This window comes from Uloborus diversus, chromosome 7 (assembly GCF_026930045.1).
Source record: "Uloborus diversus isolate 005 chromosome 7, Udiv.v.3.1, whole genome shotgun sequence".
NCBI lineage: Eukaryota > Metazoa > Arthropoda > Arachnida > Araneae > Uloboridae > Uloborus > Uloborus diversus.
Genome location: NC_072737.1, coordinates 116,143,950 through 116,159,839, shown reverse-complemented (window position 1 = coordinate 116,159,839; position 15,890 = coordinate 116,143,950). Strand labels below are relative to the sequence as shown.

At 34.8% G+C, this 15,890-nt stretch overlaps 1 protein-coding gene across 1 annotated transcript in view; it reads right to left on the bottom strand.

Moving 5' to 3' along the window:
• Positions 1 to 951: 951 nt before the first annotated feature.
• Positions 952 to 15,890, bottom strand: part of LOC129226853 (tyrosine-protein phosphatase non-receptor type 13-like) — a 72,870-nt gene continuing 57,931 nt past the window's right edge. Inside the window, exons 13-16 of the mRNA XM_054861483.1 lie at positions 15,696 to 15,840; positions 2,735 to 3,026; positions 1,418 to 1,468; positions 952 to 1,188 (exon numbers count right to left, since the gene is read on the bottom strand). Coding sequence (XP_054717458.1) covers positions 952 to 1,188; positions 1,418 to 1,468; positions 2,735 to 3,026; positions 15,696 to 15,840 — 725 coding nt within the window. The remainder of the gene's footprint in view (positions 1,189 to 1,417; positions 1,469 to 2,734; positions 3,027 to 15,695; positions 15,841 to 15,890) is intronic.

Here is a 15,890-nt window from a genome sequence, read left to right as displayed (position 1 = left end):
GCTTCTCGATTGTTTTCCTATGAACTTGAATTTTGTTCAATTTAAAGTATAAACGAATTTTTCTATATGTTCCTTAGAGCCTCAGATTTTTGGAACACAACTTTTTGGGACATTCTTCATTCAAAGATGATGAATGAACCAAAAAATGAAAAAATATGAATTAAAATAATTCCAATTTTTAATGGTGTATAGGTATTCCACAAATAACTAAAAAAGGTTTTCAAAAATTTAGAACAGCTTTAACTGGCAAATTCTATTTATGTACAATATGCATTGTCTACAATTTGTAAGACATTTTTATCAGTACTAGTTTGTCTAATAATTTCCTTTTTCTGAGCTTTTTTGTCTAATTCAGGTTAGCATCAAAGACAGATACAAGGGAGGGGCAATGGGAGTGATCATCCTTTCCTTAAGTCAAGATGCAGGAACTCTCCCACGGCATATTTTTGATACTGAAACTAAAAACAATTTTAGATAATCTTTAATAGTTTTACGAAAAAGCAAGCTCTCAAGATAGAGGGCTCTTGCTGTCTTGAAAACGAAATTGTAGCATGTATCTTAACTAGCGGTAAAAATCGGAACTTTGTACAGGAAGCTTTTTAAAGCTCCAAAAATACAATTTTAGACGATGTTAGATGATATTAAATAGGGTTCAGGGGCTCTACCCAGAAAGTTTTGAAACATGAAATCCAAAGGAAAAAAAAATTATAGGACACCTATCATGGCATTAAGGTAAGAGATGGGGTACACTCCTCCACAATGTTTTAGAAATGGAAGTCTCCTAGAAAGAAATGAGACTATCTTTCATGGTGTTGGGGTGGAAAGGGGGCCGAGGTTTGCAAATTTGTAAAAGGGTAAGGGTCTGAAATCAATCGCCCTCTCCTTGAATACTTTCTAGATTCGTCCTTGGTTAGCACACATTAATTCAAAGTTAATTAGTACTAAGAGCTTTTATTGAAAATGTAACAACCTTTGAGTAACAGAAGTATAAAATCTGTAGATCACGTGTCTTCCTAAATAGTTTTCAGTTTTAGGAACAATGCAAAAATATTTCTTGGAGAATGAAATTCTTCTTATATTTTCCCATGGATAGCTTTGACAAATGCTTCTTCTGCTGCAACTGTTGTAAACATTGATACCAACTGATTTGACTCCTAACCAAATCATGGAGGAGAGGTTTCTTTTGTCCTAATGCAGAAGAAAAAGTTATGTGTAATAAAACAAAGGTTACACACAGTTTTTAATCATTTACACAATGAAAACTAATCAAAAACTTTAAAGAATTTAATGTATTGAAAGATAACATAATCTCAGAAAGAATAACATAAAGCTCACAGTTAAGTACTAGAGTAAACATACAAAATAGTAATGAAGATTTTAAAGAGAGAATATATAACATAAAGATAAAAGTTTTTACCAGCAAAACACGATGGAAATGACATCCATATTCAGGAGTTTTCATCATGCCCTAAAATAATAAATTGAATTAAAACAAATTAAAACACTGTTCTGAAAAGACAATTATGTAGCATTACATGCTCTGATATTTCCTTATATATATGCATACAAATAGAGGGTCTATGTTAAGCATTGGCCACCTCGCAGAATGAGATGAAATTGTAAATTCAGCGAAAAAAACTCTAACGTATTGGCAAACAGAAAATTATGTCTTCTTCACAAAGAAACGTGATACTGTTGTAAATAATGTGATGTAGGACTATGCATTGCTCAATGTCTTTAAATTTATCATACAGCAGAAAAATAAGTAAAGAAATAGAGTTATCTGTTTAAGAAAAAAGTAAGTACAATTTGTGTATATTTTTCAAAATAGTCATATTTTGTTTGTTAATAATTCACTTAATATTCATCCTTAATGAACGGAGGAAAGTGAGAGCTGTACAGAGAAAACAGCACTACAAGCAGCAAAAAAAAAAAAAAAAAAATTGATCCTAAGGGAAAAATTTGAATAGACAGTAGAGGACAGCAAAAGGGTTTATATCAAAGCTCACCAAAAGGCAGAATATGTTTTATTTGGAGATAAGAAGACATGAATGGAATAGTAAAAGCTGTCAAAGAATTGCATAACACATAGTTTTGAAATACAGTAGAAGACCGTTATAACGCACACTTTGGGTCCAGAGCTTTTGCGTTATACAGGTTTTTGCATTATATAGATCATTTCACAAATTTTGAAACTAATATTCAGACTGTGTCTATATATTAGCACTTCAGAATGAGTTTTATTTGCAATGAGTATGAAAGCACCAATGTTACAGTTAGTCATTCACAAATAAATATGTTTCACCATCGAAAGAAAGTGAATTATCCTGCAGTTCTGCTGGCTTAATGGCGTACATAACAGCTGCATCTTCAAGAGCCATCTAGTACTTTCTGTTTACTGTGAGAACAAATTTTCATTTAAAAGCTTTGAATTAAGATGGAAAGATGATAAACTATCTCAAAATTTAATTGGCCTAGCAATTTTTATGTTTGCAAGACAAAACAGAGGAAGTTTTTTAACTTCAAAACCAATTGTTTACTTCTGAAAAGTAGTGCGTTTATAGAGAATTGCGTTATAAAGGTCGGCGTTATAACGGTCTTCTACTGTACAACTAAGTATGAAAAACAAAAACATTGAGGAAAAAAGGCTTAAGACAATTAATTTTATAGTAAGAGTAAAGGAAACATTTTGTTTAGATACTTTTTCTTTGATTGCTTTACAAATCTGACATACCTGTATAAACTTCAATTCGGCTACATCTTTTGGCATTTTTTGCAGAGCAACGTGATTTTTCATGAGGGTTTCTTTGGCTTCACTTCTTTTTAGATGTTTGATGCAAATGTAGGGTAAGTAATGTTCAAGAAGAAAATATTCTTTTCCAAACAACTTTGAATTATATTCTCCAAACTCAGCTTGCAAAGCTAAAGCTCCCAACAGTAATGCCGATTTCGTTTCACAATAAAAATCGTCATCGAGGAAATCCTTTCGCAGCTGAAGGTAAAACATGTGTCTTAAAGTATGTGTCCTAAAAAGTTCAAATTTTAAACTATTACAAAATGAAAATAAACCAGAAATTAAAAAAGTATCAAATAAAAGAAAGAAAGAAAGAAATATAAAAACACAACAAAAATACTTTATTTTTAAGACCTAATTCTATAATTAAATTGCATTTTCCCCTAGTAAAACTAGCGTTTGACGTATCGCAGGCCGAGGACTGCTGATGGCCTTTGAAAAAAGTGAGAAAGGTGACAAATTTGAAAGCAAAGGTGACTAAAAGGTGACAAAAAAGTAACTAAAAGGTGACCAAAAGCAATTTGTTAAGAACTCAAAAAACAGAAAAGGATTATCTCTTTTTACTGACTTTTACCAAAATAGCCTATATGCTTTTTGTAAAGATTTCTACAGTTTCACTTTCAATAGATGTTTTAATTTTTTTTTCCATTTTCTTAGTTTCTTCTTTACAATCCTTTCTTTTTTGCTCTTCTTTTCGCTTCTGTTTCAATTCCAAATCCTTTTTCCTTTTACATTCCTCCATGTATGTTGTGTAATTTGCGTGTGCTTGTTGTGCACATTTAATCATTTCTGGACCAATTGGTAAAGAAAGCAAATGAGGATATTCTTTTACAGCGTCTTTAACTATAAGTATGCTGTTTAAAAATCTTTCAGTCCTTGCTGTCTTATTTTCACCAAAAAGATGCTTTGAAATGGAAAATGGTCTTTCAATGACAGCAATACCATGTGATAATGCAAATGAAGCTTTTATCACCTTAGAAACATTGGGATACTTTAGAACATTGGAAGTTGAGTCCTTTTTTGAAATGTGCTGCTGCCAGTAGATATCAATGGTTTTGTTTTTGGATGCTTCATCATCTTTTTCCAGCTGCAAAAGTTTCCATTCATCTTGCAACCTATCGAGTGGATCATTAAAAGGCATGATTTTGGTAATCTTTATCAAATCCTTACAGCTTCTAGATTTACTTTTCTCTTTTGGATCCAAAAATTTGAAACTTTTCAGTAACCTGTTAGCACAGTAAAATATTAGGCCAAAAAATGGCCAAACCCAAACATCCAAAAAAAAAAAGGTGAAACTTGTTGCAAATTACTTCTTACCCTTCCAGCAAGAAGGGGTAAAAAGTCCCAGCACTTTGCGCGTCGGGTTTTGGGGGGAAGGGGGGGGCGAAATAATCCTCTATTTAAATAAAAATAATTTCTATTACTTAAAAAAAATTCTCAAACCTCGCAGAAACCACTCTATAATAATAAAATAATAAACTCTCAAAAAAAAAATTCTAATAAACAGGGGTGCACAGACGGGGGAGATGGGGGGGGGGGTCCATGGAGCAGCTTTTGGAATTTTTAAGGCAGTTTTTTCAAGGGGTATTTCTTCCTTTTTTGAGGGCTTTAATTCTGGATGGGTACTCCGTCACACTTAAGGGGTGCGCCATCGCTTTTGGGGAGGGGGGACCGTGAATTTACATTCTAAAATCAACTATTGCAGTGAAGTTCACGAAAAAATTTCTCTGATTTAAACTTTTCCGAAGTACAAAATGCCGCACAATAATATGGTAATGTCAGAATGGTAATTCTAAAATATCTAAGCAAGCTCAGTAACCAAATTATTTGTGACTGGAGTTATTAAACTGTTTAGAGCGCTGGAAAACAAAATTCCTGTGCAGCGTAAAAAAAGTCCAAATTGACCAAAGTTTCCCTACTTCTTCTTGATTAACTTACTTCAACTTTTCTACCATCTTTTGCCATCACCGTAAAGGGGGACAAACCGAAATTGCCAATAGAGGGACGGGCAATGCTACAATTTTGCATCCTCTAAGTCGGTTGGGGTTCTCATTTGCAAACACCAAGCTACCTTCTCTTTTACGCAGATGGTTATGTGAATTATGCTAAATATGCGGACATATACTTGCAACACTATCTGAAACTTTTGAGTACATTATGCGATAAAAAAAATTTGATCACATCAAACATCAGCTAAAACATCAGCTATCCAACGATGTAACACAGTGACAAATTCAGCTGGTCTAGAACCTGTAGCGATTCAACGATAGAACAAGTCTTGATGGGAGCAATGAGCAATACAGCAATAGAATACTAAATATTTACACCTTTTTGTCTTTCAGTTTGGAAATCACAATCCGTTTCTAAAGCCCCCAGAAGTTTCTTCCCTCTCAACTTGGTAGTGGTATTGCTCGCTGTTGATAAGGTGAGTTGCGATGAGACCTTTAACATTCGGGTAGTAACATCAAAGGATATTGAAAGGCAAACAATTGTGTAGCATTTCTTTGTAAAGAAGGTAAGCAGTTATGTCTTTAGCATCTGTTACGAGAGTAGTTACTATCTGTAAAGATGTGTAAGCCCAAACCATCTTTTACACCAAATGGTATGAACACATCTGTTACGAGAGTAGTTACTATCGGTAAAGATGTGTAAGCCCAAACCATCTTTTACACCAAATGGTATGAACAGTAAAGATGGAATAACAAATTGCTAAAAACTTCTGGTTACGAGTTATGCGCTGATTCTCCATCAGTATTCGATGAATCTGGTTTCAGAAGGAAAGAAATCCTGTCTGAAGCAAAAGGTTCATCCACCATCACAGAACGAACAGCTGGTGTCATATAGGAGGTAGTGAGAAGCAAAGGGATGTAAGTGGACATTCTGAAGTTTTGAATAAAACGCGTTTAAAGATAAGATTCTAGGTAGACTTTCATTGATTTTCTTTTCTAAATCATGCTGTATAGAAGCAACTACCAGGTCTACTAGTACCATCTCTTGCCCCAAGGTAGAGCAGAGGTTCACCAACCATTTGTACTGGTTATCTACAAATTTTTAATTTTGCCACTTACATCCCTTTGCTTCTCACTGCCTCATATGTAATAGATGGAAGATACCTGCTTGATCATATTTTTGGTAATGATCTGTAAGCTTCAAGGAAATATGCCAGCAATGCAGTGGAATACTTACAGTGGTCACTTGTAAGTATGGGAAAGCTAGTGTCATTTTTGATGGGTGCAAAGAAAGCACCACAGAAATATAATCTGCGTCCTATTGCAACAGTCAAGCCTTCTGATTTAGAAGACTTTCTGCATCTCAAATCTTGTGCTTGCTTTGAGGGGTTCATTGGATATAGTGAATGTTTGAAAAGTCTGAAAGTGGACTGAAGTGCTCAATTATATACACAACCTGTGTTAGATATAGCTGCAACAATAACGATTTTGCTGAGGATCTAGATTCCAAAAAAACATTTTGATAACGAAGACTTTTTGTTACAAGCTTAGGAGAAATCATTTGAAAGCAAAAAACAATTCAGTGTAATTTTTCTGGTCATTTAATCAAATGTGCACCATCAGAGGGGGTGGGGGGAAGGATAATATTTTAGTACATAATTTCGTTTTGGGAGGTGAGCTACTGTTCTTATGGGGTGGACAGTCCTGATTTAATGCATTTTTAGATTTGCACGAAATAATACTTCTACTTGAAATAAAACGGAGGGGGGTGGTGTTGATGATTTATTTTATTTGGTGGAGGGGGGGGGGAGTGCTGTAGCTTTGAGAGGAGGTACACCATCGCTCTTGGAGGATGGACACACTTGATTTCTAACTTTAACTTAGCATAAAATTATGTTTCCATATGAAATGTATGGAGGGAGGGTTCGGGGGTACTGCTTCGTTTTACGGGGATAGGGGGGCTCTGTAGCATTGGTGGGTTATGTCATCCCTCTTGGGGGTCAAACACCTTTAATTTGATGCTTTTAAATTTAGTATAACATAATATTCTCAATTTAAATTTACTCTAAAAATTCTGGAAAAATACCCAAAACAGCAATTTTTAGATGCCCCCCATTCCAAAACCCGACGCACAATGGGGTGGGACTTTTTACCTGTTCTTATTGGGAGGGTAATAAACAATTTGCACCAGGTTTAGCTTTTTTTTTTTTTTTTTGGATGTTTGGGTTCGACCCCTATTTTTACTGTACTATGTTTGATATGCAACTTTTTTCTATTACATACTTGCATGCAGTCACACAATACTTTTTAACACCTCTTAAAAACATAACCTTTTCATTTTCTTTCAGTTTTGACAGTTCATCTGTCACCTATCCACTAACAACGAGATCTTCAAGAGGTAGTCTGCTACCAACTGCAAACAGTTTATCCGTGTCTACGTTTGAAAAATCAACTTTCTTTATGACAGAGGCTTTTATAACTCGAGCCATAAAAGTTTGAACAACGGTCTCTATTTCTTGGTACAATTTGTGTATCATACGCGTTTGGCATTGAAAGCGTTTCGTGAACTGCATAAACAAATCAGCAGATGAAAAGATAAAACGCAGCTCTGCTTTTATAGAAGGTCTTTTTAAAACATTTGCAACAACTTTACATGACCTGCATTGCATAGCTGAATTCTTTTTCAAAGGCACATGTTTAAAAAAAATAATACTGAAGAGCATCCCACTGTTCCAGTAAGTCTGTTTGCTACAGGTCCAAGAGTAAGACAATGGGTAGTTGTGTGTTTCAGGAACTTGTGATGAGGTATATTTAGTTGAGCTTGCACTTCTTCGAAGTCCTCATAACGGGAAGGTCAACCATCAAAATAGCTATAAGTACTAAGAAGAAGTACAGATGCTTCTTCACCTAAATACTGCAATGCTTTGACATACGCATCATGCATTGTATGAATACTGCAAGTACCAATATTTATTAGGCTTTTTTCTCGTGTCTCAAGGATAATAGCGTCAAACAACCTAAAAACCTTTTTATTAACATAAGGACCATCCAAAGGAAAGCATGAGACATTTATTCATGGATAATTACTCTGGGTAAGTGCTTCACATAGCTTCTCAATCGAAATTTCACCAACTGCCTTGCCCAAGAAGAAAGTTTTGAGATACCTTGTTGTGATGCAACATTGGCTTTCAGACCAATATTTTGTTGTTCGTTGCAGTTCTTTTTTGTCTTTGACATTGGTAGTTTCATCAAAGCTCAAAGTATAATAGGATAAACATGCTTCTTTTAACATACATTCCCGAAAATAAGGAGCAAGTCCATCTGTAGACGGGATAGAAAGACTGGTTCTGCTCATAGGGTGAAATTGCAAGCGATAAAAAAATTCCCCGATTTCCCGATAGCATAGCTATTTTTCTTAAACAACAACAAGGTGGGGGGGGGGCATATTTAAGGCTATTTTTTAAATTAATTTCACTGTTAAAGCTACCATTCAGATACTTTTCAAAGATTTAATTATTTAAAAAAAATTTCCTAAGACGCATTTCAAAAAAGGTGAGAAAGGTGACAAAAGTTGCAAAAGGTGACTAAAAGTAACCAAATTTTCAAAAAGTGACTAAAGGTGAGAAAGGTGACTGACTCCTCGGCCTGCGTATCGTCGCCTCAAAGCAACAGTAAGACATCTAAGCTTCTGAATAACAGTAAGATATTCTACTGCAGTTCTGAGGCAAAGATATAAACCTCGTTTATTAGCTAATTAAAATTGAGCTTCATTAGTATTCATTAGTAGTTAAATTTTCAATGGAAAAAAGTTAGATACGTGACATGAATGGACATTTTAGAAAAGTTACAAAAGTGCCATTTCTAGCAATGTTTTTCTAAAATGTTTTTTCTTTTTGCTAACATTTTGAAAGTATTCTTTCATCCTTTTCATCTTGCTAAGTGGAAAATTGTTTATCAACTTTGTTCATGCTAATTTGGTTAGTTTTTAAAATTTTTAGTTTGCGAATCAATTTTAATGTTATTTTGATTTTAATCAATATAACAATCAAAGGTGCTTTTGAAGCATCCAAGATGGAGAAGTCCAGTTCACACAGCTGACAAATTGCAGCGCAAGTTGATTTTCCAATGGAATCTTGTTTGCAACAAAGAAATGATGGGATAGAAAACCAAAATGGATGGAATCTTTTAAAACATCAGTTTTAAACCATTCTTTTGTTCGAAAACAAGGACATTTAATTCTCTTGTATAGAATTAATCCATTAACATTTACCTGTCTGACAAAAATCAGTTTCTCATAGCTATTTGTGCCCGATTAAAACAAACTAATCCCAGTAAAATAATAAAAATTTTTACTTTGTATTGTTTTTAAGTATTTAATATATTTTATAGTGAAACCTCTGGAAGCAGCCACCATTGTTTAGAGGCCACCCCTGTTTGCGGACAGTATCCCACGGCATGGAATTTTCGGCCTATTCGCATAATGTTAAATCAACCCTTAAGAGCGGCCACTAAAACCCCTCTGAGCGCCAGGGTAGTCTGCAGGGTTCGTACTCGATTTCCGAAATAAAATGAAGGAGTTTTGGAGGTGTTTTGAAGGAGTACTAATGGGCTGTCCTTAAATGATGTCGCACTTTCTTTTCAACATGTTTGACCCCCTTTTCCTTTGTCATGAAGTGTCACACTTTATCTTACTACTCCTCTTGTCACATGTCATATTTTTATAAACTTATTTTTATAATAACTGGATGATGTTACTTTTTGTCATCCTCTCTCTTCCCCTTGTCACAATTTCATGAACCGGTCTCCACCTCAAGGCATTATATCACTTGTGGATGACTCATTTTATATATCATAACTGTGATTTGCTAAATAATTGTTTCTTTAACACAATCACTTATAGTACATCTGCTTATGTATTTTTAAATATTAAAATAATAATTAGACAAACTGACTTTTGCAGCTGAGAGTGGAGTGGATGGAAAAGCAATAATCATAATACTTTTAAAAATAGCCAAGCTTGGTTTACTTCATTTATGAAATGTCTTGGTTAACTAATAATATTGTCCCTTCAACTTTTATAACTTCTATGATCAATTTGTGAATCACATCTTTGAAAAAAATATATATACAAAATTACCACATTAAAATCGCCCTTACATACCTTCACCATCGTGATGAAGTTAAGTCGTCGATCAAAGTATTTCAAGTTACTGTCATAGAGGAAGACTATGTAGTCCTTAACTAAGAAAGAAGGAGTTTTGAAGGAGTTCAAACCAAAAAGAAGGAGTTTGAAAAGCCCTTTGAAAAAATTTCCCAAATGAAGGAGTATTGGAGGAGTTTTGAAGGAGCGTACGAACCCTGAGTCATCAGTCTTGGCTTCGAAATAGACAGGCTACTACTCTTTCCCCTTTTTTTATTTATTTATTTTTTTGACCTGAATGATTTTGTTAAAAGCGAACTACTAGGAAGTCTCTTGATCTTTTTGTTGTGCCTGGTTTGGTGTGTGTGGTGGAAAGGCGGGAGGGATTGGCACTTTGGGACACGTGTAAGCGTAAACTAACTCCTCGCCAATTAGATACTTTAGTAATTAATGAGGGACTGATATTTTTTCCACCAGAAGGGAAACAATTTTTAGATTTTTGGGAAAATTTAAATTTTGACTCATTGATTGATGATAGCAAAGAAAGAAAAAAAAAACTTTTTGGCAGAATTTCGGAATTAGACAATGAAGCTTTCAATATTAGTTGGAATAGACAAAAGAAAAGTTTTCAACAGCAAATTGTGGAGAAAAATTTGAAATTATCGGTAATTCAAAAACTACAGCTGATGACTCGAATCCGGATTGGCTTTAACAAGTTAAAAATCAATTTGAAAAGAAAAAGTAGTTTCTGTAAATTTGTACATGAATACAAGTTATATCATTTTTTTCTAAAAAGGAGAAATCATATAATGAAACATTTTCTTTTCTTCATAAAATTTTCTTTAACAAATAATAAAAAGGATTGAAATATATCATTAGTAGTACAGTTCACTTTCAATAATGAAAACTCTCAAGAGCAGCCACCCCCTCTGAGCGACCACATTTTCACGAAACAGAGGGGTGGCCGCTTAGAGCGGTTTCACTGTACATGAATATATCTTTGTTCATTATGCAAACAAATTTATTCTAACACCACTGGTACCCGCACGGCTTTGCCCGTAAGAGAAAAATTAAAAGGTCTTTTGGTTCGCCTGTATATTTACAAATAATGTATGGTGAATTTTCTTGCCAATTGGCTTGCACCCATGTTACGGTTCTACGTTACGATAATTTCGTATCTCGCTAATTGGCTTGTGCTAATTGGTTCCACGATATGATAATTTCGTAATTTACTCGTCCATCTTGTGATATTTTTGTTCTTGAAATTGGAATAGAAAAAGAACCAAATCGAATTTTCGAAAAATCGCTTCGAGGTGCACACCCCCATTAGGGGTGGGGGAAAAATAAAACGTTTTTCCGATCAACTAGTAATAGTTGCCAAAAGTTGTCTTTGGTGATAGTTAGCAAAAGTGCAAAATTTGATGAAGATCGGATAATATCTTCAGGGGGCGCTGTGGTCACAAAGTTTTATTATAGATTTTTTCCCGGATTTCATGGTTAAAATACGAAAAATAATGCTGTTAACTTATATCATTGCATTTTTTTACTCATAAGATTTATTTATGCACTGAAAGCATATGAAATAACCCATAAAAGTTCTTTTATGTTATTTATTTATATTTCCAGCATCTTAAAAAGAAACAAAAAAGTAAAAAATAGTGACTTTTAGGACAATACTAAGTAAAAACTGATGAATTTTACAAAATGTGACACAAAAATTATGAAAATGCAAATATATTAGACAAATAAAATTAAACAGCACTATTGAAACAATAATAAACAATTTTAAAAATCTGTAAAAATTTACACTTCATACGTGATACAAATTTATGTGTCACAGTTAGAGCTTTTACGAAAATAGTCTTTTTTACTTTCAAAGAAAGGCAGTTCCTTTCGAGCCTCTAAACGTGCACGAATGAAACCATCCCTGGCTTCTATTCCACTTACGGCCAGAGATGCATCCGTCACCAACTTTACGCAGCGCTCCACAGATTGAGTATGACAAGGAAATTTGCACATGTTTTGAAGAAAATGAGGAACATCTCCGGTTTTCACTAAGTCATGTAGCTCGTCCTCAGTTAGTATATTTGTTATAGGAGGTTTTGTTATAAGCACTTCTTCACACTGCCAATTGATCAAGTCGACATAGTCGGAAGAAGAAAAGTTAAGCTCAGGGATGGTAAAAGTATGGATATCATTATTGTTCACAGAATTAGTGTCTCGTACTCTCAAAATCCGACGAGCAGCTAACTGCCGTACATGCCTTTGATCATCATTTAACATCGCCAGCAAGATGTTTTCAGGATGTGCAAAAAAGGCGTTCCGCTGAATGACTGGATCGATGACATGTAACAGGTCGTCTGGCAAATAACGCGACAGATGAATAACGTGCCACAAGTTTCGTGCACCATCCTTGCATGCTGAGTTGCACTTAATTAGAAACCAGCAACAGGGGTCTGGCCAGAGGAAATTTGGGTCCGTTAACGGACTCTTCACAAAAGTGTGATTAACCAAAACGGACCTTTCACAAATTCCCGATCAACCAAAACGAACCCTTCACAAAATTCTGATGAACAAAAACGGATCTCTCACGCCTTCACTTTGAGGATTGCGATCTCTTTGCATCCGCTATGGGAATCTGATTTTTCGAATTTTCAATGGTTAGTACGCTTTATTAAGAGGTCAACAAATAAAATTTTTTTTTTGTTTGTAAAAATCATGGAGTTTATAAGTTTTAAACGAAATTATGTGCTCTTTAACAATGTCTTGGGTCAAAAAGTTAAATGCTGAATCCCTGCCTGAATTTCTTTGTTACAATTATTTTAAATACTTTACATATAACATTGCTAGAAAATTTAACATAATATAGAATAGTAAATAAATATTGATACTTGAGGGGTGTCCATCCCCCCACAGAGCGATGCCGCCTCCGCCCAGAATACTTGAAAAACACTCAAGAATGATATTCTCGATAGAAAAGAGGGAAAACACTCAACTTTAAGTGTCAATGATGCAGTTTGCGCCACCTCAAAACTGAAATTTCATTTTTTACAAAAAAAAAAAATTGCAGAATTATTTGATTTTTCACAAAATTATTTGATTTTTCACAAAAAACGGACCCCGTGAAAAGTCCTGGACAGACCCCTGAGCAAGGTGTATAAACTTTAATAACGAATGAAACAAGCATTTTTACGTTTGCTGTTGGATATTCTGTGCCGATGTACAAACACAAAATCCGACTGGCTGTCGTGAGCCATCTAGAATGACTCAAGGAACCAGGTACTCTTTCAGAAAGGTGTATGGAGCAGTTGCCACTAATAACGGCTTCAAATATTTCCAGTAGATATTTTTGGTCAGTACTTAGGTCCCCTCGGTCGATAGTTGACATGTTTTGAATATTGCACTCAACGGCTTTATATTTCACTATCGGTAGTGATTTGCAGCCTATCAACATTTTGCCAATAGGACCGCTGAATCCTCGGGGATTAGTACTTGGTCCATCCAAGTATTCTACTAAATGGCGAAGCAGCAATTCGTTGCCATGAAGCTGGCATATTAACCACTGCAATGGTCTGTGAAAGAATGTTTCCAGGCGTAAAATCACGCCACTTTTTCTTCCGGTATTTACTGCAGTACCGTCACATCCGACGGCGCACAACTGAGTAATATCAATTTTGTTTTCGACAATGAAATCCAGTATGCCGTTTGCAATTCCTTCTGCGTTTGATCGATTTGGCGAAATATGTCCTAAGTATTTATTATCTGGCAGCATAACCAGTGTTACATGTTCTTCAATAATTATTTTTCGATGATAACTGCCGGACACAGATTGTTCTAAGAACAATGTACTATCCTTTCGGCCATCAAAGTACAGACCTTGTACATCAACACATTTTGGCCCTTGGTGATGAGCTTGCAGATTTTTTCTCACTTTTTTACGCTCTCGTTTCACTTTGCTTGGATCGATTATATTTGAAGATGTTTCAGGAGAAATTAAGCCCACGTCTCTTTGCTACGGCCACTGGTCTTTTTTAAGATTTTTGTTTGGGGTTTAGTACAATAGACCTCTGGTCGCAGTGCTTGGCTCTGCTGAGCCCCCCTCTCTTTCATTTCATTCATTCATTCATTCAAGCCCACGTCTTCTAATATGGATGATGCCAATGCGGCCGCTGATCTATTCGAAACACCGTATCGGTCACACGTTTTAGAAAATTTGTTCAAACTGACTCTTGCTTGCGAAGTGCTTGCTTTATAATTTATAACTATAAATTCAGGATCCTTTTCGTCCGTACCTTCTATTGAATATTCTTTATCAATTTCAGTTTCTTCAGAACCTTCTTCACGGGTATTAACTATGCTTTCCCTCTTCGCTCTTGATTCTTCTTTCTTTTTTCGTTCAAAACTCAGTTTTAATTTTCTTGTGGTTTGAATATCAATGTTTCCAATAAACATTTTTCTATCACCACGCTGATCAAAAAGAAAAAGTTGTTCTTTGGAAGGAACTTTGCGAGTCTTGTCGCAGTTACACGCACTGAAACGGCATTTACAACAAGCGATGTCGAAAAGTTTTTCTCGAGCTTCGGATGAAAATAACTGCATCTTTGCGTTAAACGCATTTGTTTTAACAGATTTTTTGTTCATAGTTTTCTTCAGGTTTTTATATTTGCCGTGAAAATGTCGAATCATTTGAACGATTCGTTTATGTGAAACTATAGGAATAGAGGAACGATGCCATATCTCTTCTAACTTCGTGGCTACGTCTTCTGCTATCTCAGTCACTGTGGGCTCTTTGGAAGAACTAAACTGTTTCTTTTCGTGTGCAAGAAATAAATAATACTTAAATACATCTTCATACGTAGGTAACACAGAATCAGACAAATTTTTTGGTGTTTCGAAAATGGAATCTTTTAGCATTTTCCTTGTTTTTACTTTCGATCCAGCACAATAATCCTTCGAATGTTTTCCGCTCATTATGGTGTTAGAGATGGCGTTTCAATGCACTGAAAATATAAACATACACTGTGCTGTGCACTCGATGCTGTAGAAATGCGTCTGGAACTTTTCTCGGTTAGAGTTCAAGGTTGTATGACGCATTTAAATGGCATTTCACATGATTCTAAGAGCTCGACGGCAGTGTCTCTTCAAATTACGGAGTTTTTACAACAAAAACCATGCATTGCTTTCTTTTAATGCTAACGTTTAGTGACCAAATTTCTTTTGGAAGCTATTCTATATGTTCTTAATACATACATGTCCTTTAGAATTAAAAAAGGTGAAATTAAAGTTAGAAAAAAGCATGATTTTTACATTGAAACCATGATATTATAGGAAAAAAACAATGTTAAAACTTTGCGATTGCAGCGCTCCCTGAAGATATTAACCGATTTTCGTCAAATTTTGCACATTAGCTAACTATCACATAAGACAACTTTTGGCAACTATTACTAGTTGATCGGAAAAAACTTTTCATTTTTCGCCCCACCCTAACCCCCATGCTACAAACTAATTCTGTGCCAAATTTCATAGAAATTGGCTGAACGGTCTAGGCGCTATGTGCGTCACAGATATCCTGACAGAGAGAGATCCGGACAGAGAGAGAGAGATCCTGACAGACAGAGAGACTTTCAACTTTATTATTAGTACAGATTAACCGTAGATAAGACTGATTCACTATTTTTAATTTAAAAAAAAAGTTACATCCTTAATGTTGATAAAATGAGTTTAACAGTAAAATTTCATAGCATTTTTAAAACATCAATCTCTAGAAAATATAAAACTGAATTCAATAGTTCAAATTTACTTTCAATATCACCTTAGTAAATGTGTATCTTCAACAAAAAACTTCACTCTGAGGTTTAATTTAATCACAGTTGGAGAAACAACAGAAGTGCTTGTTGCAGAAGAGCGCAATGTTTCAGATATGTGCTGTTTCCTCTCTAAAAAGACATGTTCTCCACCTAAATATATTAAAACGAACCAAGTTTAGACACTTTTAAAAACTTTTATA